The sequence below is a fragment of the Piliocolobus tephrosceles genome, chromosome 13, assembly GCF_002776525.5.
Source record: "Piliocolobus tephrosceles isolate RC106 chromosome 13, ASM277652v3, whole genome shotgun sequence".
NCBI lineage: Eukaryota > Metazoa > Chordata > Mammalia > Primates > Cercopithecidae > Piliocolobus > Piliocolobus tephrosceles.
This window is the reverse complement of record NC_045446.1, coordinates 507,961-528,718: the sequence shown is the minus strand read 5'-3', so window position 1 is coordinate 528,718 and position 20,758 is coordinate 507,961. Positions and strand designations below refer to the sequence as shown.

General features: G+C 53.9%; 1 protein-coding gene across 1 annotated transcript in view; it reads left to right on the top strand.

Moving 5' to 3' along the window:
• The first annotated feature begins 35 nt into the window (after positions 1 to 35).
• DEAF1 (DEAF1 transcription factor) overlaps positions 36 to 20,758 on the top strand; it is a 48,927-nt gene continuing 28,204 nt past the window's right edge. The window contains exons 1-9 of the mRNA XM_026447283.2: positions 36 to 823; positions 4,541 to 4,638; positions 7,595 to 7,724; positions 8,002 to 8,148; positions 9,036 to 9,175; positions 10,620 to 10,685; positions 15,929 to 16,055; positions 17,171 to 17,299; positions 17,863 to 17,991. Of these exons, the coding sequence (XP_026303068.1) occupies positions 535 to 823; positions 4,541 to 4,638; positions 7,595 to 7,724; positions 8,002 to 8,148; positions 9,036 to 9,175; positions 10,620 to 10,685; positions 15,929 to 16,055; positions 17,171 to 17,299; positions 17,863 to 17,991 (1,255 nt within the window). The 5' untranslated portion in view covers positions 36 to 534. The remainder of the gene's footprint in view (positions 824 to 4,540; positions 4,639 to 7,594; positions 7,725 to 8,001; positions 8,149 to 9,035; positions 9,176 to 10,619; positions 10,686 to 15,928; positions 16,056 to 17,170; positions 17,300 to 17,862; positions 17,992 to 20,758) is intronic.

Here is a 20,758-nt window from a genome sequence, read left to right as displayed (position 1 = left end):
GCTGACTCGGCTCCCGCCGGCAGCGGGAAAGGGCGAAACCCGCGGCACTAAGCTCTGTCTCTGAGAGGCAGAATTGCGCCGGGCGCCGGCGAGAATCTGCCTAGAGCCGTCCAGCCCTGTCGGCCGAGGACAACAGCCGTCTCAGCCTGTTAGGCAGTGAGGAGAGCCGGGGCGCAGTCTCTCGGAAGCCCTCGTGCAGACTCGGACCTATTCGGACTGACTCGGCTTCCCACTTCGGGGAGTTTCGACCCACCTCGATTCAGGACTCGGTCTCGGCTCGGCGGCTTCGTGAAGGTTCGGCTCTTATTCGGGCAGCCTCGGTTCGCCTCGGCTCCGCTCCACGGGCAGACTCGGCTCGGGTCTGCTCGGCGGCTGGCTGCCTTTTCGGTCCCTGTTCGGGCGGCGGCTTCGGGCGGCGGCTTCGGGCGGCCTCGGCCCAGCTCGGGCGTCCTCTTCGGGCCCCGCTTCGGGCTCAGCGACCGGCGCTTCGGGCGGCCCCGGACGGCGCCTTCGGGAAGGCTCGGCGGAGTCCGGATGGAGGACTCGGACTCGGCGGCAAAGCAGCTGGGCCTGGCTGAGGCGGCAGCGGTGGCGGCCGCGGCCGCTGTGGCGGCGGCGGCCGCGGCCGCGGCGGGAGGCGAGGCGGAGGAGCCGGTGCTGAGCAGGGACGAGGACTCGGAGGAGGACGCAGACTCGGAGGCGGAGCGGGAGACTCCGCGGGTCACGGCAGTGGCGGTGATGGCGGCGGAGCCCGGGCACATGGACATGGGCGCCGAGGCCCTGCCCGGCCCCGATGAGACCGCTGCTGCCGCAGCCTTCGCAGGCAAGTGCGCCCGCCGGCCTCTCGCCTCGTCCGGTTCCCGCGCGCCTACCCCGCACACCTGCCCCGCACAACTGCCCCACGTGACCAGCCCGCCACACCTGCTCCTCACACCTGCTCCACGTGACCAGCCCACCCCACCCGCCCCGCACACCTCTCACACCTGCCCCACATGACCACAATGCCCCACCAGCCCCTCCCACCTGCCCCACATACCTGCTCCAGGTGACCAGCCTGCCCCACCTGCCACAGACAGCTGCCCCGCACACCTCTTCCACGTTTCCAGCCTGCCCCACCCGCCCCTCACACCTGCCCCACGTGATCAGCCTGGCCTACCTGCCCCGCACACCTGCCCCACATACCTGCCCCAGGTGACCAGCCTGCCCCACCTGCCCCGCACACCTGCCCCGCACACCTGCCCCGCACACCTGCTGCTGGTGACCCACCCAGCCTCACCTGGCCTGGCCCTGTGCTGCACACACCGGCCCCCCCTCCCTTTTCTTTGTGGTAGCCCTGCCTCCTACTGGTCCCCCTGTGCAGCCTTGCCCCTGCCCTGCCTTCATCCTGGCTCCCCCCACCCACCTGTCCTGGAGAAGCCCGGGGTGGGTGGGCACCTGTGGTCACCAGGAACCCCCCACATCCTGAGGGCCAGTTCAGGTATGACCTGAGCACTGAGGAGCCAGGGGTGGGCAGCCTGCTGGAGGCCATGATGCCAGAGGTCAGCGTGGCTGTGTGGTGACCCAGGAGGGCCGCGGAGTTACCTGTGCAGGCTCCTCCCCCAGTCCTCCCTCTTCCTCTTGCCTTTTTCCCTAAGGACCTGCTCCTTCTGCCCCCTTCCTGTCAGGCTCCCTCTGGGGAGGCTGCCGTGGCTCGCCAGCCCATATTTTTCTGTAAGCTGCTCATAGTTTCTTGCTACACAGAGCAGCCTCCTCAGGCTCCAAAACACTGGGAGCCCGGGGCAGAGCTCACAGATGCCCTACGGGGCTGTTGCCATCCAGCACCTCCTGTGTCCCGCCCTCTTGTCAGTGGGGCATAGACTTCCCTGCCCACTAGCTTCCCAACGCACTGCACTCTTCCCCATTGGAGCTCCCGAGTGTCCCCCAGGGACTTGCAGCTCAGTGTTCAGACCCTTGGAGGAGCTCCTTGTTGCGTTGTGAGGCCCTTTTCCCCTAAGGAGCTTTGCGGGTTTAGGAACTGGACTCCAGTCCTGATGTGCTGGGTATGTCAGGGCATTGCATGTGCTCTGTGTGCGTCTTTGGCCTGGGGGCTGTCCCAGCAGCGTCTGGGCTGCCCTTGGTCAACTGAATGGCCCTCAAAGGCAAGGGGGTCACTGCTGCTTGTTTGTTGGTTAAGAAGAAAAAGGGAGGGAAAGCTTTGTGACTCTCAGGTTGGCTTTTGTGGCTAAACTCTGGTTTGACATTGGGATTTGGAGCCATGAGGTTGACTTCAGGTTTTTGTCATTTTTGCACGTATTTTTCTGAATGCATAAAAGAAAAATGATGCTGTTCATCATGATGTCAGAGAAATATGTTGACGTATGTTTTCTTCTGAAAAATATGGTTGTTGTTTTTTGATGTGGTAAAAGCTGAAGTCAGGTAGTTTCCAGGTTTAAGTAACTCAGCAGGACACGCTGCCGCCTGAGGAGGCTTTGGGCGGATGCTCCCAGGGCTGCGGCGGGCCCGGCGTTCAGCTCTCACTGTGGGCCCCGCGTTCAGCTCTCACTGTGGCCCCATGCCGCCTGCTGGGGATTGTGGTGCTGAGAGGCGAGGATGAGTGAGCCCTGCACCTGGTGTGATCTGGTCGTGGAGACGGACAGCAAACAGGCTTTTTTTTTTTGACACGGAGTTTCCTTCTTGTTGCCCAAGCGAGAGCGCAGTGGCGCGATCTTGGCTCACCGCAACCTCCTCCTCCCAGACTCAAGCGATTCTCCTGCCTCAGCCTCCCGAGTAGCTGGGATTACAGGCATGCGCCACCATGCCCAGCTAATTTTGTATTTTTGGTAGAGATGGGGGTTTCTCTATGTTGGTCAGGCTGGTCTCGAACTCCCGACCTCAGTTGATCCGCCCGCCTCTGCTTCCCAAAGTACTGGGATTACAGGCGTGAGCCACCGTGCTTGACTGCAAACAGGCATTTTGTTGTTGTTGTTGTTGTTGTTGTTGAGACGGAGTCTCGCTCTGTCGCCCAGGCTGGAGTGCAGTGGCCGGATCTCAGCTCACTGCAAGCTCCGCCTCCCGGATTTATGCCATTCTCCTGCCTCAACCTCCCAAGTAGCTGGGCTACAGGCGCCCGCCACCTCGCCCGGCTAGTTTTTTGCATTTTTTTTTTTTTTTAGTAGAGACGGGGTTTCACTGTGTTAGCCAGGAAGGTCTCGATCTCCTGACCTCGTGATCCACCCGTCTCGGCCTCCCAAAGTGCTGGGATTACAGGAAACAGGCATTTTTTAGGGCAGTTTGGTGAGTGCTGGGTTAATGGTATGGTCAGGACGCATTCAACCAGTGTCTGTTTTTTTTTTTTTTTTTTTTCTTGAGATGGAGTCTCACTTTGTCGCCCAGGCTGGAGTGCAGTGGTGCGATCTCAGCTCACCGCAAGCTCTGCCTCCTGGATTCACGCCATTCTCCTGCCTCAGCCTCCCAAGTAGCTGGGACTACAGGCGCCCGCCACCACGCCCGGCTGATTTTTTGTATTTTTAGTAGAGACGGGGTTTCACCATGTTAGCCAGGATGGTCTCGATCTCCTGACCTCGTGATCCGCCCACCTCAGCCTCCCAAAGTGCTGAGATTACAGGCGTGAGCCACCACGCCCGGCCTCAACCAGTATCTTTTAAGCATCTGCTGTGTGCCAGAGATTGCCCTGGGCACAGGACATTCTAGAACTCGATGATAGAAGAGCCACTTGCTTGGCCTAGGAGCATCACAGGAAGCCTTCGCAGAGGCAGAGAGGAGAGTGTGGGGGTGTTGGTGGCAGAAAGTGTTTCTCTAGAAACACTGCAACACGCAGAGGCTGGAGCTGCAGGACCTATCTGGGATGACAGGGGCAGGAGGTGGGGTGTAGCTGACCTCTGTGGTACTTGCCCTGTGTGCAGACGCTGCCAGAGGGCCTGTCTGCATGCCAGGGGGCCGAGTTCCATGTTGTAGGGGGTGCGGTGGGGTGGCACCAAGTGGCACAGGCAGGTTAGATGTACTTTTTAGGAGGAAGGGGTCAGAGACCAAGGGCAATGGCGGTGAGCATGGGGCTGAGGTCACCTGACGGCGGTGGCCTGACCCCTGTGGTGGAGGAGAGGCAGGAATGGAGCTGCAAGAGCGGGTCCAGGAGGTGTCCTCACCTGTGGGGAGGCCGAGAGCTCGTTGTAGGCGCAGGGCACACCTGACTGGCAGGACACAGCCGCGCCGCAGAGGGAGGTAGAGTCCCAGTGGTGATTTGGTAGAGTTGGGGCTGGCTGGGGCATAGGGACGGGTGGGTTTGTTGTGTGCACTTTTTACTGCACATAAAAGGCTTTACTGGGGAAGAATAGATTTCCTCTCTTTCTTGGAAGAGCCGAGTGACTTAGACTGTGGAATAGAAATAATGGTCGAGCGCCGTTCATGCAAGTGTTAAGATCTTCCAGGTTACAAGTGCACATACCCCAGGGGGAGTCTCTGTCTTTGAAGCACCTGAGTGAGGCTGTTCACTTTGTCCGTTCTGGCTTTCGTTGCTTCTTAAATGAGGCTCCTTCTGTTGCAGAGGTGACCACAGTGACAGTGGCCAACGTGGGGGCTGCTGCAGACAATGTCTTCACCACGTCTGTGGCCAACGCGGCGTCCATCTCAGGACATGTTCTGGTAAGCTGCTCTGAGGGGCATAGCCCAGTGCGAGTGGTGCCACGCTGGGGGCCTTGGGCTTCCCTGAGGCTCTCCCGGGGTTCAGCCCATGGTGCGCGTCTGCTCTGTGAGCTGGGGAGGGAGGCACCGGCTCGCTCTGCTCTCAGAAGCCTTCGGGCTGTGCTGGGGTGGGAGAACTTAGAGCTGAGGCAGAAGCTGCCTCACAAGGCTGGGTGAAGAGTCACACCTCATCAGATGGGCTGGTGGCCTGCATCGGGTGGGGACTCCCAGCTCCTGACCCAGCCCAGGCTGCCGTCCGCCCGCAGTTCAGCCTCTGCCTGAGGCCCTGCCCTGCCTGTGCTCCTTACTCCTGTAGCTGCAGGGCCAGCTGAAAGAAGCGGGGCGTTTCCCTCCCCCATATCCTGTTCTCGTAGCGTTTATGGCGCAGTCTCCCACCCTTCTTCATTCTGCACGCCTGACTGCCGTCTGCTTAGGAAACTGCTGAAAGCCAGTTGTGTTTCAGATAGTGTCTGTGCCACCTTCAGAGCCCTTTCGTGATCATGTTGTATCAGCTTGTTTTATGTTTTGTATGTGGGGCCTTCGGCGACCTGGGGACATTGGGTCAACCAGGACAGGCAACCTTGTTTCCAAGTGGCAGATGCCGGGGTGGGTCCAGTCTCCGGAAAGGGGTTTTCCCTGGGACCACTGGCACCTGTTACTTGTAGTCTTTTCAGCCTTGGTCACGCACCTGGGACATCATCCTCATATACCTGAAAGCAGAGTGGTTGTTTGTTTGTTTTGCTTTTGAGACGGAGTCTTGCTCTGTCACCTAGCCTGGAGTGCAGTAGTGCGATCTCGGCTCATTGCAACCTCCGCCTCCTGGGTTCAAGCCATTCTTGTGCCTCAGCCTCCTGAGGAGCTGGGATTATAGGTATGTGCCACCATGCCAAGCTAAGTTTTGTAATTTTAGTAAAGATAGGTCACCATGTTGTCCAGGCTGGCCTCAAACTCCTGACCTTAGGTGATCTGCCCGCCTTGGCCTCCCAAAGTGCTGGCGTGAGCCACCACACCCAGCCAGAAATCAGAGTTATTGTTAGAATGGCAGCAAACAGAAAACTTGTGAAGGACTTCAGTGAAAACATAAGAAACTTGGAAACTTCCTTCCCTCCCTCCCTCCCTCCCTCCATTCCTTCCTTCCTTCCTTTTTGACAGAGTCTTGCTCTGTTGCCCAGACTGGAGTGCAGTGGAGTGATCTCAGCTCACTGCAACCTCCACCTCCTGGGTTCGCCATGTTGTCCAGGTCATCTCAAACTCCTGACCTCAGGTAGCTCCCACCTCGGCCTCCCAATGTGCTGGGATTACAGCATGAGGCACCGCTCCCAGCCCAGAAACTTGGTTTATTTCTGATGGGTGTGAGAACACACACAGGCTGACCCATGGCCACGCGGTGATCTGTGCTTTCAGTCAGGCTGCTCCTTCCTGGCAGCGGGGTCTGGGCGCCTCATTTCCTAGGAAGGGCTGAAACCCAAGGCACCTGCGGGTGCCTGGAACATGCTGACATCATGGAGCGGCGGTGTCCTGCAAGTGCCTGCAGAGGCCGAGGCTAGTCTTCTCCCCTCCAGGCCAGGAAGACCAGGGACTGGTGTTTTCCTGTTTAGAAACTGACAACAAAGCGGGACACAGTCTGAAATAACTGTATGTTCCCTTCCTAAGAAAAATACTCTTGTGACTCTTAAACAGACACAAGACATTCCCTTTCTCCTGTGAAGAGCTGCCGGTCTTTGGTGACTCAGGCACAGTGGTAGGACCCCCATTGTGAGGTGTTGGCCCTTGGGCCTCCGTGAGCCCAGGCGCCAGGCATGTGTGTCGGGGAACCCTCAACTGCATGAGAACCTTCTCAAGTGCCCTGATTCGACAGTGACATTTTCAGATGTAAGAAACAGTTGTCAGCCGAGCGCGGTGGCTCACGCCTGTAATCCCAATACTTTGGGAGGCCGAGGTGGGCGGATCACGAGGTCAGGAGATCGAGACCATCCTGGCTAACACGGTGAAACCCGTCTCTACTAAAAATACAAAAAATTAGCTGGGCTTGGTGGCAGGTGCTTGTAGTCCCAGCTACTCGGGAGGCTGAGGCAGAAGAATGGCGTGAACCCGGGAGGCGGAGCTTGCAGTGAGCCAAGAGGGCACCACTGCATTCCAGCCTGGGGACAGAGTAAGACTCCGTCTCCAAAAAAAAAAAAGAAAAAGAAAAAAAAGAAACAGTTGTCTTCTCGCTTTGCCTCGGTTGGTTTTGTATTCAGAATTAAAACCTTGGGGCACCCAGAATGCTGGGTTCGGGGAGGCCCCTGGAAGTCTCTGGTCTGCCCACTGCTGGGGCAGAGCCTGCAGGCCAGAGTTTGTCAGATGACTTGGCCACGGCGGGGTTCAAGTTCCAGCAGTGGTGTGCGGGCATGGGGACTCTGGCTGCCTGTGGTGGGGTCTGTGCAGCTTGAAGGGTGGTTTTGGAAGCAGGCAGCAGTTGCAGCAGCTTCAGCCAGCGTGGAAATGTGGTTCTGAGGCCCCGGTCTCCAGTCGCCATCTGGAAGGGGCTCTGGAGGGTGGTCCTGCACAAGGCCTTGTCTGTGATGGCCAGCGCGGTCTGTTGGAGACCCTGCATGAGGACGGGGACCTTGTGGGAGCTGCTCAGGCAGAAGTCAGGGTGTTTCCTATTTGTGGAGCACATGTCTTCTTTCCCTTTGACAAGCGATGGCAGGCATTTTCCTCAGCACCACACTGACTTCGGCACTGCCTGCTCTTGTTCTTGGCTCTGTTTTTGAGTCTTTGAGAGATACCTTTGGAGAAGATATGGGGTGCCTAGGCGAACGTCCCTTCTTGGTGAGAACAGCCATAGCCCTGCTGGAGGACGGCCCGGCTGGGCTCAGTGACACGCCTCGTGTCATGCTCGGACGTGACCTGACGGAGCGGTTTTTCCTTCTAGTCTGGTAGGACGGCCCTTCAGATCGGGGACAGCCTGAACACCGAAAAAGCCACACTGATTGTCGTCCACACAGATGGGAGCATCGTGGAGACCACCGGGCTGAAGGGCCCGGCAGCTCCCCTCACCCCAGGTACAGCAGTGCCTGCTCCCCAGGCCTGGGCAAAACACGTTTCAGAATAGCTAGAATTTATTTCAGGAATTTATTTAGTTCTTTTTGTGGTAAATTTGGAATATCAAATATTAATGGATTTTAAGTAGAAGCAGTGGAATTTTCCTGGTGGAGAAGAGTTTTCCCGCTGTTGAAGGAGGTGGTGCTTCCGGGGAGGTGGGTGTCTGTGAAGTGAGTGCATGCTGTATGTACTTCCTGGCGTCCGGCTCCTCACCTTCACACACTTTCTCTGCCCAAGGTCCTCAGTCTCCTCCAACCCCTCTGGCTCCCGGCCAAGAAAAAGGTGGAACTAAATACAACTGGGACCCCTCTGTGTACGACAGTGAGCTGCCCGTGCGGTGCCGGAACATCAGCGGCACTCTGTACAAGAACAGGCTTGGCTCAGGTGAGGGCTGCCGCTTCAGACTCCAAAGTTGTATTTCCCTTTGTAGCCCCACTGGGATAAATTGGGGGCTGACAAAGATGAACACCGTGGCACCTAGAACTAGTTAGGAAGACAGGGCCGGACGCGGTGGCTCACGCCTGTAATCCCAGCACTTTGGGAAGCTGAGGCAGGCAGATCAAGGGGTCAGGAGATTGAGACCGTCCTGGCTAACACGGTGAAACCCCGTCTCTACTAAAAATACAAAAAATTAGCCGGGCATGGTGGCGGTGCCTGTAGTCCCAGCTACTTGGGAGGCTGAGGCAGGAGAATGGCATAAACCCGGGAGGCGGAGCTTGCAGTGAGCCGAGATGGAGCCACTGCACTCCAGCCTGGGCGACAGAGCGAGACTCCGTCTCAAAAAAAAAAAAAAACAACAAGACAGAAGGTGCAAGTGACACCCAGTTCCTGTGAACTAGAGCTGAGGCCTGGGAGAGGCACTGGGCAGGGCTGGGCCTGGGAGCCCTTTGGGGGTGAAAACCCATCTGACCCACGGGATAGGAGACAAGCAAGGAGGAGTGGGAGGGAGGCAGGGCTGGGACGCGTTCCTCAAGTTGCCAGGTCAGCTTGGGACTTGTAGACAAAGGCTCTGGAAGTGGGTACTAGAGGTGCTCAGTGTGGGACCTGGTCAAGCTTGCAGTGCCTGCAGACAGTGGATGGGGAGATCACGTAGGGGATCAGAGGCACAGGCTGCAAAGGCAGATCCGTGGTGGCCCACATGGGTGGGTGAGATCACACAAGCTGCTGGGGTACTGGTGCTGGTGGAACGGCGGAGGAGGTCCCAGGAGGGAGGCGATGGCAGAGGCGACGTTCCTACCTGCTGTCATCATGACTGCTGCTCTTCCTTGCAGGTGGCCGTGGACGGTGCATCAAGCAGGGGGAGAACTGGTACAGTCCCACCGAGTTTGAGGCCATGGCAGGAAGAGCCAGCAGCAAGGACTGGAAAAGAAGCATTCGCTACGCAGGCCGACCCCTGCAGTGCCTCATCCAGGTATCGTCCATGCGTCCTCACCTGTGCTCCACACACAGCTTGGATGCGGGGCCTCCGAGGTGGCCCAGTCAGAGGGAGGGCACAGACCACGGGGTCAGACACACGGGGTTTGCAGCCTCCACCTCGTGTCTGTGTGGCCTTGGATGAGTGACTGACCCTCTCGTATTTCAGTTTCTGGATTTTTCACATGGGAATGATGATGATCGTGACCCTGTGAGGATTGTTGGGAGAAGTGCATGAGGTCACAGCGCCTGGCACAGAGCAGCTGCAGAAAGGGGGCATGTCAAATACGCACAAAATGAAAACAGTGGAAGTTAAGATAATCGTTCCTGTTTGAATGCGTGTGACCCTTTCAAAGTCGCCTAACTTCTCTTCTGTCTGCTAAGAAAGGAGGACTTCTAATTCCCCTTCCAGTTCAGCTCCTTGTGTGTTGTTATGGAAGCAATTCCTTTAGAGCCTTTTGCAAATCTTGAAAGGAGAGAGATAGGTTCTGCCACCAGTAATGGCACTGTGAAAAGGAGAAGTCTCTGGAAATTACTGGTTGTTGTTTGCTTCTTTTTTGGAGACAGAGTCTCACCTTGTTGCCCAGACTGGAGTGCAGTGGCTTGATCTTGGCTCACTGCATCTTCCGCCTCCCAGGCTCAGAGGATTGTCCTGCCTCAGCCTCCCAGGTAGCTAGGATTACAGGCGCCCATCACCATACCCGCCTTTTTTTTTTTTCAGTAGAGATGGGGTTTCACCCTGTTGGCCAGACTGGTCTCGAACTCCCGACCTCAAGTGAGCCATCCACCTCGTGGATAAACGTGCCACCTCGGCCTCTCAAAGTGCTGGGATTACAGGCGTGAGCCACAGTACCTGGCCTGATTTTTGTTTTTAATGGAGATCGGGTTTCACCAGGCTGGCCAGGCTGGTCTCGAACTCGCCACCTCAAGTGAGCTGCCCGCCTCGGCCTCTCAAAGTGCTGGGATTACAGGCATGAGCCACCATGCCCGGCCCTCATTTCTCAGAATTTTTGTCTTTATGAGGTTGGACACGGTGGCTTACTCCAGTAATCCCAGCACTTCGGGAGGCCGAGGTGGGCTGATTGCTTGAGGCCAGGAGTTCGAGACCAGCCTGGCCAACATGGCAAAACCTCATCTCTACTAAAAATACAAAAATTAGCCAGGTGTCTTGGCACAAGCCTATAATCCCAGCTTCTTGGGAGGCTAAGGCACGAGAATCGCTTGCGCCAGGGAGGCAGAGGTTGCAGTGAGCCGAGAACGTGCCACTGCACTCCAGCCTGGGCAACCCAACAAGACTGTCTCAAAAAAAAAAAAAAAAAAAAAGAGTTTTTGTATTTATGAATGGCAGCTAAATGGTAGAAGTGGTTGAAATCTTCTATTATTAAATGATTCACATTTAGGGGCTGACTTTCTAATGCGTGGTGCTTCTTTTTACATTTCAGGATGGGATCTTAAACCCTCACGCTGCCTCTTGCACCTGTGCTGCCTGCTGCGACGACATGACCTTAGTAAGTTGCCAGCATGTCTGGAGCAGGAGCACTTGGTGGGGCTGGGGGTGGCTGAGTGGGTCCCACAGCCCTTGGCCCCTTGGCTGATTCCCTCTTGCCCTCTGCCTTGGAGAGGGATACTGTCCTCGCTTCTCCTGGGCTGCTCTGTCCCCTGCTCCCTGATACACCACAATGAAACCTGACGTCTCGATGCGGGGGCACGTGGTTGGCCCCCAAGATGTTGCTCAAAGAACATTTATGGAAATCTTAAATAGCGAAAAGCAGTTATAATGTCACCGCCTTAACTCTAAAACTAAACATACACACTTTTCCTTGTATGTGTGCTGTTAGATATTCTGCATTTTATAATGTGTCAGAAAAATGCTACTGTAAACTTATTCATGAATAGAGCTTTTAATGTCTTTTTGACGTATTTCTTTATTCTGAATTCTTAACTATTTGACAAAGACCCAAAATAATTTTCTTTTTCTTTTTTTTTTGAGACGGTGTCTCACTCTGTCGCCCAGGGTGGAGTGCAGTGACGCGATCTCGGCTCACTGCAACCTCCACCTCCAGATTCAAGCAATTCTCCTGCCTCAGCCTCCCGAGTAGCTGGGATTACAGGCGTGAGCCACCAAGCCCGGCTAATTTTTGTATTATTAGTAGAGATGGGGTTTTGCCATGTTAGTCAGGCTGGTCTCAAACTCCTGACCACCGGTGATCTGCCCACCTCGGCCTCCGAAAGTGTTGAGATTACAGGTGTGAGCCACTGCACCTCAAAAAAAAACAAACAAACAAACAAACAAACATGGAGAAACCTACCGTGTTCTTGCGGTGAAACAGTAAACGTCCTAGAATTGTCTAGTTCATATATAGATTTCATGTGATTCTAGTGGAAAAAACAATTTTGTGAATGTAAAATAATTTTGAAGTTGATTTGGAAAAGCCAGTAGGTGAGACTCTTAGAGATGCTGGAGGAGTAAAGGAGCCGGGAGGAGGCATCGGTCCCATTGGCAGTCGAGCCTGCGGGTAGATCATTTGCAGGGGCTCCAACACTGAAGTACTTCGATGTCAGTCTAGGAAGTCATGAACAGGGTCTGTCTGTGGAAGGTACTGAAAAAAATGCTAAAGAAAGAGACCAGAGAAGATTGAAATGCATCGGCAGACATCCTGTGTCCGTGGATTAGAAGACTCAATATAGTAAAGATGTGACTTTTTCTCAAGTTGATGCATAGGTTTAACACAATTACTATCAAAATCCCAGCAGGATTCTTTTTAGATGCAGACAAGCTGATTCTAAAATTTATATAGAAAGGTAAAGGAAATTTAAAAAGCCAAAACAGTTTTGAAATAAACATTTAAATGGTTGGAATCACATTGCGGGGTCTTAAGACTTACTGGCTTGTGACAGTAACCAAGACAGTGTGGCACTGGCAGAAGCAGAGACCCCCAAAATCTGGGTCAGACTAGAGTGTCGTAGACGCCAGCAAATGGCCTTGGAGCAACTGGACGTTCATCGGCAGAGACAAAGGATGACCTGAACTTCACACCTGGTACAAAAATGAGTTCAAAATGGGTCACAGATCTAAAGTAAAAGGTAAAACTATGACATTTTTAGGAGAAAGCACATTGGAAAACCTTCCTGACCTAGAGTTAGAACTAGGATTTCTTAGATTGGACTTGATCACATTTTAAAACTTTTGGCTTCCACTTGGGGAATGGTGGTGTGATAAGCTCAGTGGACCCACTCTCCAGAGAAATGACTCGTGAAAACTGTGAAAAAATCACCCCTTAAGGTCTCTGGAAATTGTCCTAGGTGCATATAGCAAATAAAGAAACATCCAAGAAAATGTACTGAGTCTTGGAAAGAGCAGTGAGGATTGTGACATTTAAGCCAGGACCAGCTCCTTCGCTCCCTTTCTGCCCCTAGCTGTGGAGGAGGCTCCATTCCGGGTGGTTGTGACCAAGAAAACAGGGTTCCCACTCCTTGCAGCTCCCGGTCAAGGGATGTGGTATCTCACTGGCAGGGGCAGGCCACTAGCAGTTCTCAACCCCTTCAGCTCCAATTTGCAGTAGATTCCTGGGAAGTGTGACTGAAAATCTCTTCAGTCAGCCCCACTCAGAGGTGGGAGGCCAAGCATAGGGAGGCCCCAGTTTCCCTCAACCCAGATTGCCCATAGGGTGGAGCATCCATGCGGTGAGAGGCTGCCGCCCCTCCTCACAGAGCCCGGCTGATGCAACCAAGTCCCTCTGATAGACTCAGGCACTGTTCCCGCCTCCAGGTCTGCAGTAGGGGCTCCGACATTCAGCCCCAAAGAGACAGAGGCTGTAAGAACAGAGAGTTCCAAAGCCCTTCCCAAAGGAACTGACTTGATTTGAAACAGTATGGGGATGTTCAAGCCTAAAAGTGCCCTGGAAAACAATGGACATTTTGGTGGTAAGCAGTTAAGAGGAGGCCAGCAGTTCCGTTAGAGCAAGAAACTAAACTAGGTCAGCAGGTTTACCAGAGAGGCGAGGAAAGCCACAGCTAAGAACCCACCTGGGAAACAAGCCTTCAAGATCTAACCTCTTGGTAAAGAAGCCCTAATTTAATTGGCTCAGACAGTGGAGCGCTGTGTGCCCCAGGGCATTGTTGGGAGTAATGGAGCAGGCGGCTGGCAGTTAGCTGATTCTGACACTTGACTAAACCAACAGCTTAACAGAGATGAGGGAGAGAGACAGCCAAAATCCCCACCACCAGAGGTGACTGCACCCCCAGGGCTGAGCACTCAGAGGAATGAAAGCCGAGGCCGCCCCAGGAGAACAGTTTCAGTTAAACCGTCCAGCCCCATCCCTGAATAATAAACAAGCAGACAGCAGCAAGGAGCTGGGGGAAAGGAGAACAGCTTTCCACTGTTGCTACAGTGTATCACCTGTGTGTCTGATTCTTAACAAAAGAGTCTAAGACATGCAAAGAACCGTGAACCATACACAGGAGGAGAGCAACAGAAATAGCCTGGAGAGGCCCGGATATTGGGTTTAACAGGCAAAAGCTTTAAAACAGCCATCCTCAGTATGTTCAGAGGACTGAAGAAAACCACAGCTAGAGACTGCATGGAAGGTCTGAAGACACTGTCTCCTCGCTGGAGAATGTCAATGAAGGGATAGAAATAATTAAAAAAAAAAAAAAAAATCGGCTGGGCGCGGTGGCTCTCACTCCTGTAATCCCAGCACTTGGGGAGGTCGAGGCAGGCGGATCATGAGGTCAGGAGATTGAGACCATCCTGGCTAACATGGTGAAACCCCGTCTCTACTAAAAATGCAAAAAATTAGCTGGGTGTGGTGGTGGTGCCTGTAGTCCCAGCTGCTTGGGAGGCTGAGGCAGGAGAATGGCGTGAACCCAGGAGGCAGAGCTTGCAGTGAGCCTAGATCGTGCCACTGCACTCCAGCCTGGGTAACAGCGTGAGATTCTGTCTTAAAAAAAAAAAAAGTCAAATGGAAATTGTAGAATTGGGCCGGGTGCGGTGGCTTAAGCCTGTAATCCCAGCACTTTGGGAGGCGGAGACGGGCAGATCACGAGGTTAGGAGATTGAGACCATCCTGGCTAACACAGTGAAACCCCGTCACTACTAAAAAATACAAAAAACTAGCCGGGCGAGGTGGCGGGTGCCTGTAGTCCCAGCTACTCGGGAGGCTGAGGCAGGAGAATAGCGTAAACCCGGGAGGCGGAGCTTGCAGTGAGCTGAGATCTGGTCACTGCACTCCAACCCGGGCCACAGAGCAAGACTCCATCTCAAAAAATTATAATAATAATAATAATGTAGAATTGGAAAGAAGAATAACTGAATGAAAAATTCACTAGAGTCTCAACAGGTTTGAACTGACAGAAGAGACGTTCTGAGCATGTGTCCAGCAGCCTTGTGTGGTGCTGGGCTTGCGAGGGTCTCAGGTCGGAGGCGGGAGTGTCCCAGGCCCAGCTCCCATGCCTCCTCCTGTCTGGTGTGGTGCTGCTGAAGCTATGCCCTTGTGCTGCCAACTTTCTCCTCTGTGGCTTCTTCTCATTCCTCCCTTGCTTGGCCTTGGCCCCCATCTATTTTCTGTCTTTTAGGAATTCCTGACCTTTTTTTTTCTTTTTTTGAGACGGATTCTCGCTCTGTCCCCCAGGCTGGAGTGCAGTGGCGTGATCTCCGCTCACTGCAAGCCCTGCCTCCTAGGCACGCCCTTCTCCTGCCTCAGCCTCCCAGTAGCTGGGACTATAGGCACCCACCACCACACCCGGCTAATTTTTTGTATTTTTGGTAGAGACGGGGTTTCACCATGTTAGCCAGGATGGTCTCGATCTCCTGACCTCGTGATCCGCCCGCCTCAGCCTCCCAAAGTGCTGGGATTACAGGCGTCAGCCGCTACGCCGGGCCCTGAATTCCTGACCTTTAATCTGTTGATGACACTTTGTTATTTTGCTGCACTGGTATTCGTATGTTCTTTTTTAAAGTATCCTTTCTGTCATGTTAAGGGATTTTTGGCCTAAAGAGGTGGGATTTTGGCCGGGCGCGGTGGCTCACACCTGTAATCCCAGCACTTTGAGAGGCTAAGGCTGGCGGATCACCTGAGGTCGGGAGTTTGAGATCAGCCTGACCAACATGGAGAAACCCCGTCTCTACTAAAAATACAAAAATTAGCCAGGCGTGGTGGTGCGTGCCTGTAATCCCAGCTACTCAGGAGGCTGAGGCAGGAGAATCATTTGAACCCAGGAGGCAGAGGTTGCAGTGAGCCGAGATCGCACCGCTGCACTCCAGCATGGGCAACTAGAGTGAAACTCCGTCTAAAAAAAAAAAAAAGAGGCCGGGCGCTGTGGCTCAAGCCTCTAATCCCAGCACTTTGGAAGGCCGAGACGGGCGGATCACGAGGTCGGGAGATCAAGACCATCCTGGCTAACACGGTGAAACCCCATCTCTACTAAAAAATACAAAAAACTAGCCGGGCGAGGTGGCGGGCGCCTGTAGTCCCAGCTACTCGGGAGGCTGAGGCAGGAGCATGGCGTAAACCTGGGAGGCGGAGCTTGCAGTGAGCTGAGATCCAGCCACTGCACTCCAGCCTGGGCCACAGAGCGAGACTCCGTCTCAAAAAAAAAAAAAGACGTGGAATTTTTAGGGGTGCTTACCATCTTAATGTGGTCTCACCATGTGGCTCACACACCCCACGGTGCCCCCACGTAAGGAGGAGTTGCAAGCGCAGCATAGCTTTTGCACACACCAACGCGGTGGCCTGTCTCCTTTCTCCCCCAGAGTGGCCCAGTCAGGCTTTTTGTGCCTTACAAAAGGCGCAAGAAGGAGAACGAGCTGCCCACAACTCCCGTGAAGAAGGACTCCCCCAAGAACATCACGTTGCTTCCGGCCACCGCGGCCACCACCTGTGAGTCTGAGAAAACGTGGCTCTGGTTCACTGAGGGGACCTAAGTGCATCGCCTTCTCTCGTCACCACTCCCACGGCCACGTGGGATTCTCATTTCTAAAGCACATTGCGTGGCCGGAGGGATGTCAGCACCTTCATGCTCCTTTGCAGTGCGGCCCCCGGGTGGGAAGGGCTGTCCCAGTGCCCAGCTCTGTCTTGCTTCCCTGGGATCTGGGCGCTGTCGGCCTCGTCCCGGGCTGTTTCCCAGTGTCAGTGAGCACAGCCGAGTGCCCAGCACATGCTCGGGGGACGTTTCCTGACAAGGGTGTCCTTGGTGAGGGATTCTCAGTGCGCTGGATGAGGGCTGCACAGAACCCTGTGGCCGGGCTGGAGGGCAGCATCAGGATCCAGGCTCACTGCAGCCTTGACCTCTTAGTCTCAGGCACTCCTCCCACTTCAGACTCCCAAGTAGCTGGGACCACAGGCACGTGCCACCATGCCCAGCTAATGCTTTTATTTTTTTGAACAGACAGGATTTAAACGGGGAGAGGTAGCAATAGGAGAAAATGTCTTTGTAACAGGCTTTTGTTAACTAATGTAAGTCTGGGTTTTTGCTTTTATAGAGCAAGGTCTTTCTAAAACACCCTGTCGGCTCCTTCTCGAGGCCCTGGGTGGTGGGTGCGGGAAGAGTCCCACAGCAGCAGAGTCTCATCTGTCGCCAGGATTTTTTTTTGAGCTGGAGAGGCAGCCTTGCTGTGGGACATGGCTGCTTTTTACCTTCAGCTTGGATTAAAGACTTTTTCTTAATTTGAGCCACAAAGTATTTAAAAATCACTGGAAGTTTTATTTTATGTTTGTTTTCTGGCTGGGCAGCACGTTTCCATGCTGGGGAACACAGTTTAAACAGTGAACAATTGGTGGTGGCAAGTTGCCATCCTGGCCATCCTGGTTTTCTCCTCTGAGGTCTTCTCCAAGGTCTGGGATTTCCCGCGTGTCCTTCACATGGAAGGGTACGGTTACCATTGCCTGCACTTCAGCCCAGGCCCCCTCAAGGATTGGTGCCTGCGGATGGCACAGGACCTGTGTGCCGTGGGTGCCATTGCCTGGCCGCGTGAAATGTGCTTCTGCCTTTCCAGTCACCGTGACCCCTTCGGGACAGATCACGACCTCGGGGGCACTGACCTTTGACCGGGCATCCACAGTAGAGGCCACTGCTGTCATATCCGAGAGTCCGGCCCAGGGTGACGTCTTCGCAGGAGCCACAGGTGAGCTGCTCCAGTGCCCGCCTGACATGTCCTCAGCATATCCTTGACCATGACATCACATCCCCAGTGCCACATTGGGCTTCGTAGGCTGCTGGGTACCTCGAGAGGGGCCTTGAACCAGGCGTTTGTTGGTGGGGACGGCGTGTGAGCCACGTCAGTTGGGCGGTGCAGTGTGGGTGTGGTTGGTGTGGCAGTGGGTTACTTGTGACAGACGCCAGGGCCGGCAAAGCGGAAAATACTCCGTCTGCCAGCTTCTGCTTCTGACTACAGTTGTGCAACAGAAGTGCGGCCTAGCCGGATGTGTGCTGGAGAATATTCTAGTAGCCACACTGAGGAAAATAAAGGAAAGAGCTACAACTGATTTTTATAATCTCTTTTATTTTAACTGATATAGCCCCAATCCTATGTCAACAACTCAGGCTTGCCGCCTTTCAGGGACTCAGGAGCCGCGTGTGGCCATAAGCTACTATGTGTACTGAATGGCACAGCCTTAGAGTGTGATATTTAGGGTCTGCTGTGCGGACAGTCGTCCCGAGGTTCCCTGTCCCTTTTCTCGCCAACAGTCCAAGAGGCCAGCGTGCAGCCCCCATGCAGGGCCAGCCACCCTGAGCCTCACTACCCCGGCTATCAGGACAGCTGCCAGATCGCACCGTTTCCAGAAGCTGCATTGCCAACGTCACATCCCAAAATAGGTAGGTTTGAAAGAATTCACACATGTACAGGTTATTGTCCTCAGAACTGCTTCCTATGAAAGAATTTCTAGGTGAAACGGGATTCGTTTTGGTTTGTTTTGTTGTTGTTATTGATGCATTAGATCAGTGGCTGGCAAAGTGTGGCCTACTGCCTATGTTTGTAAATAAAGTTTTTTTTTTTTTTTTTGAGACGGAGTCTCGCTCTCTCGCCCAGGCTGTAGCGCAGTGGCCGGACCTCAGCTCACTGCAAGCTCTGCCTCCCGGGTTTACGCCATTCTCCTGCCTCAGCCTCCCGAGTAGCTGGGACTACAGGCGCCCGCCACCTCGCCCGGCTAGTTTTTTGTATTTTTTAGTAGAGACGGGGTTTCACCGTGTTAGCCATGATGGTCTCGATCTCCCGACCTCGTGATCCGCCCGTCTCGGCCTCCCAAAGTGCTGGGATTACAGGCTTGAGCCACCGCGCCTGGCCATAAATAAAGTTTTATTGACACACAGTCCACTTCCATTCATGTGTGTGCTGTGGAAGCTGCTTTTGGTACAACAGCAGGGCACACCCCTAGAAACCAATTGGCCTGTGAAGCCTGAAGTTCTTTCTGGTGAGTTTGCTGTTATCCTCTTGAAGGTAGACACCCCCAGTGGCAGGTCTTGGTCTCCCCAGAGCTGGCATGGGCATTCGGTGTCTGGTAAAAGAAAGAAAAACCAAGATTGGTATCACATGTGGCCGAAATCTTTAAAATGATGATACACTGTAAACACATTCTAACTTTGATTTTTCATTTAACTGCACTTTTTTTTGAGATGGAGTCTCACTCTATTGCCCAGGCTGGGGTGCAGTGGCGCAATCTTGGCTCACTGCAACCTTCGCCTGGTTCAAGCCATTCTCCTGCCTCAGCCTCCCAAGTGGCTGGGATTACAGGCATGCACCAGCACACCTGGCTAATTTTTGTATTTTTAGTAGAGACGGGGTTTCACCGTGTTGGTCAGGCTGGTCTTGAACTCCTGACCTCAAGTGATCCATCTGCCTCACCCTCCCAAAGTGTTGGGATTACAGGTGTGAGCCACCACATACAGCCAAGATTTCTGTATAATTATACTTTCTTTTTTTTTGAGACGGAGTTTCACTCCGTCGCCCAGGCTGGAGTGCAGTGGCATGATCTCGGCTCACTGCAACTTCTGCCTGCCAGGTTCAAGCAATTCTCCTGCCTCAGCCTCCCGAGTAGCTGGGACTACAGGCGTGCACCACCATGCCTGGCTAATTTTTTTTTTTTTTTTTTGTAGTTTTAGTAGAGACGGGGTTTCACCATGCTGGTCAGGATGGTCTCAAATTCCTAACCTCGTGATCCGTTCGTCTCGGCCTCCCAAAGTGCTAGGATTACAGGCGTGAGCCTCCGTGCCCGGCCATTGTTATGCTTTTTTAAAGCATTATACTTTTTTAAATGATCAATATATGATTTATTGAACCCTCCCCTGCTGGTGGCAAATGGGTGTTTTCCATTTTTCACTATCACAGGCAGTGCAAGAAACTTGTTCATGAAAAACTTACCGTATCATTTTCATTTGCTTGTTTCATTATTCTCTCTTTCACCTATCTAAACTCTTTCCATCTTTAAAACTTACCTCAGGGCTGGGCATGGTGGCTCACCCCCCTTTTTTTTTTTTTTTTGAGACGGAGTCTTGCTCTGTCACCCAGGCTGGAGTGCAATGGCTGGATCTCAGCTCACTGCAAGCTCTGCCTTCCAGGTTTACGCCATTCTCCTGCCTCAGCCTCCCGAGTAGCTGGGACTACAGGCACCCGCCTCCTCGCCCGGCTAGTTTTTTGTGTTTTTTAGTAGAGATGAGGTTTCACCGTGTTAGCCAGGATGGTCTCGATCTCCTGACCCTGTGATCTGCCCGTCTTGGCCTCCCAAAGTGCTGGGATTACAGGCCTGGGGTGCCCCTGGTGGGCAGAAGTCGGAAACGTTCTCCTGTGCACATGTGCACGTTTGTGCTCCAGGTCTGTGTGTGTTGAAAGCCGTGAGTTTGCCCCAGTGTCTCTAATTCCAGTGCAGAACCTCAGGGTTTGTTCTAGTTCCTTTCCTTTCCCACTTTGTAACTTCCTTCTCCAATTGCAAGAAACCCCACTGGGCGGCGGCTCATGCCTGTAATCCCAGCACTTCGGGAGGCCGAAGTGGGCAGACCACCTGAGGTCAGGAGTTCGAGACCAACCTGACCAACGTGGAGAAAGCCCATCTCTACTAAAAATACAAAATGAGCCAGGCCTGGTGGCAGATGGCTGTAATCCCAGCTACTCGGGAGGCCGAGACAGGAGAATCACTTGAACCCGGGAGGCGGAGGTTGTGGTGAGCCGAGATGGCGCCATTGCACTCCAGCCTGGGCAACAAAAGCTAAACTCCATCTCAAAAGAAAAAAGGAGAGAGAAAAGAAAAGAAACCCACCTACCATTGTCTTTAATAAACCCCCTATGTGTGACTGCAGGCGCCCAGGAAGACTTTCCAGGTAAGTGGAATTGAAAGCAGGGGTTCTTTTGTCAGCCTGACTCTTTAGAAGATTTAGGCTGGGGCCGGGCGCGGTGGCTCACGCCTGTAATCCCAGCACTTTGGGAGCCCTTGGATCACCTGAGGTCAGGAGACCGGCCTGGCCAACATGGTGAAACCCCGTCTCTACTAGAAATACAAAAACTAGCCGGCCGTGGTAGTGGATGCCTGTAATCTCGGCTACTCGGGAGGCTGAAGCAGGCGAATCGCTTGAACCCGGGAGGCAGGGAGCC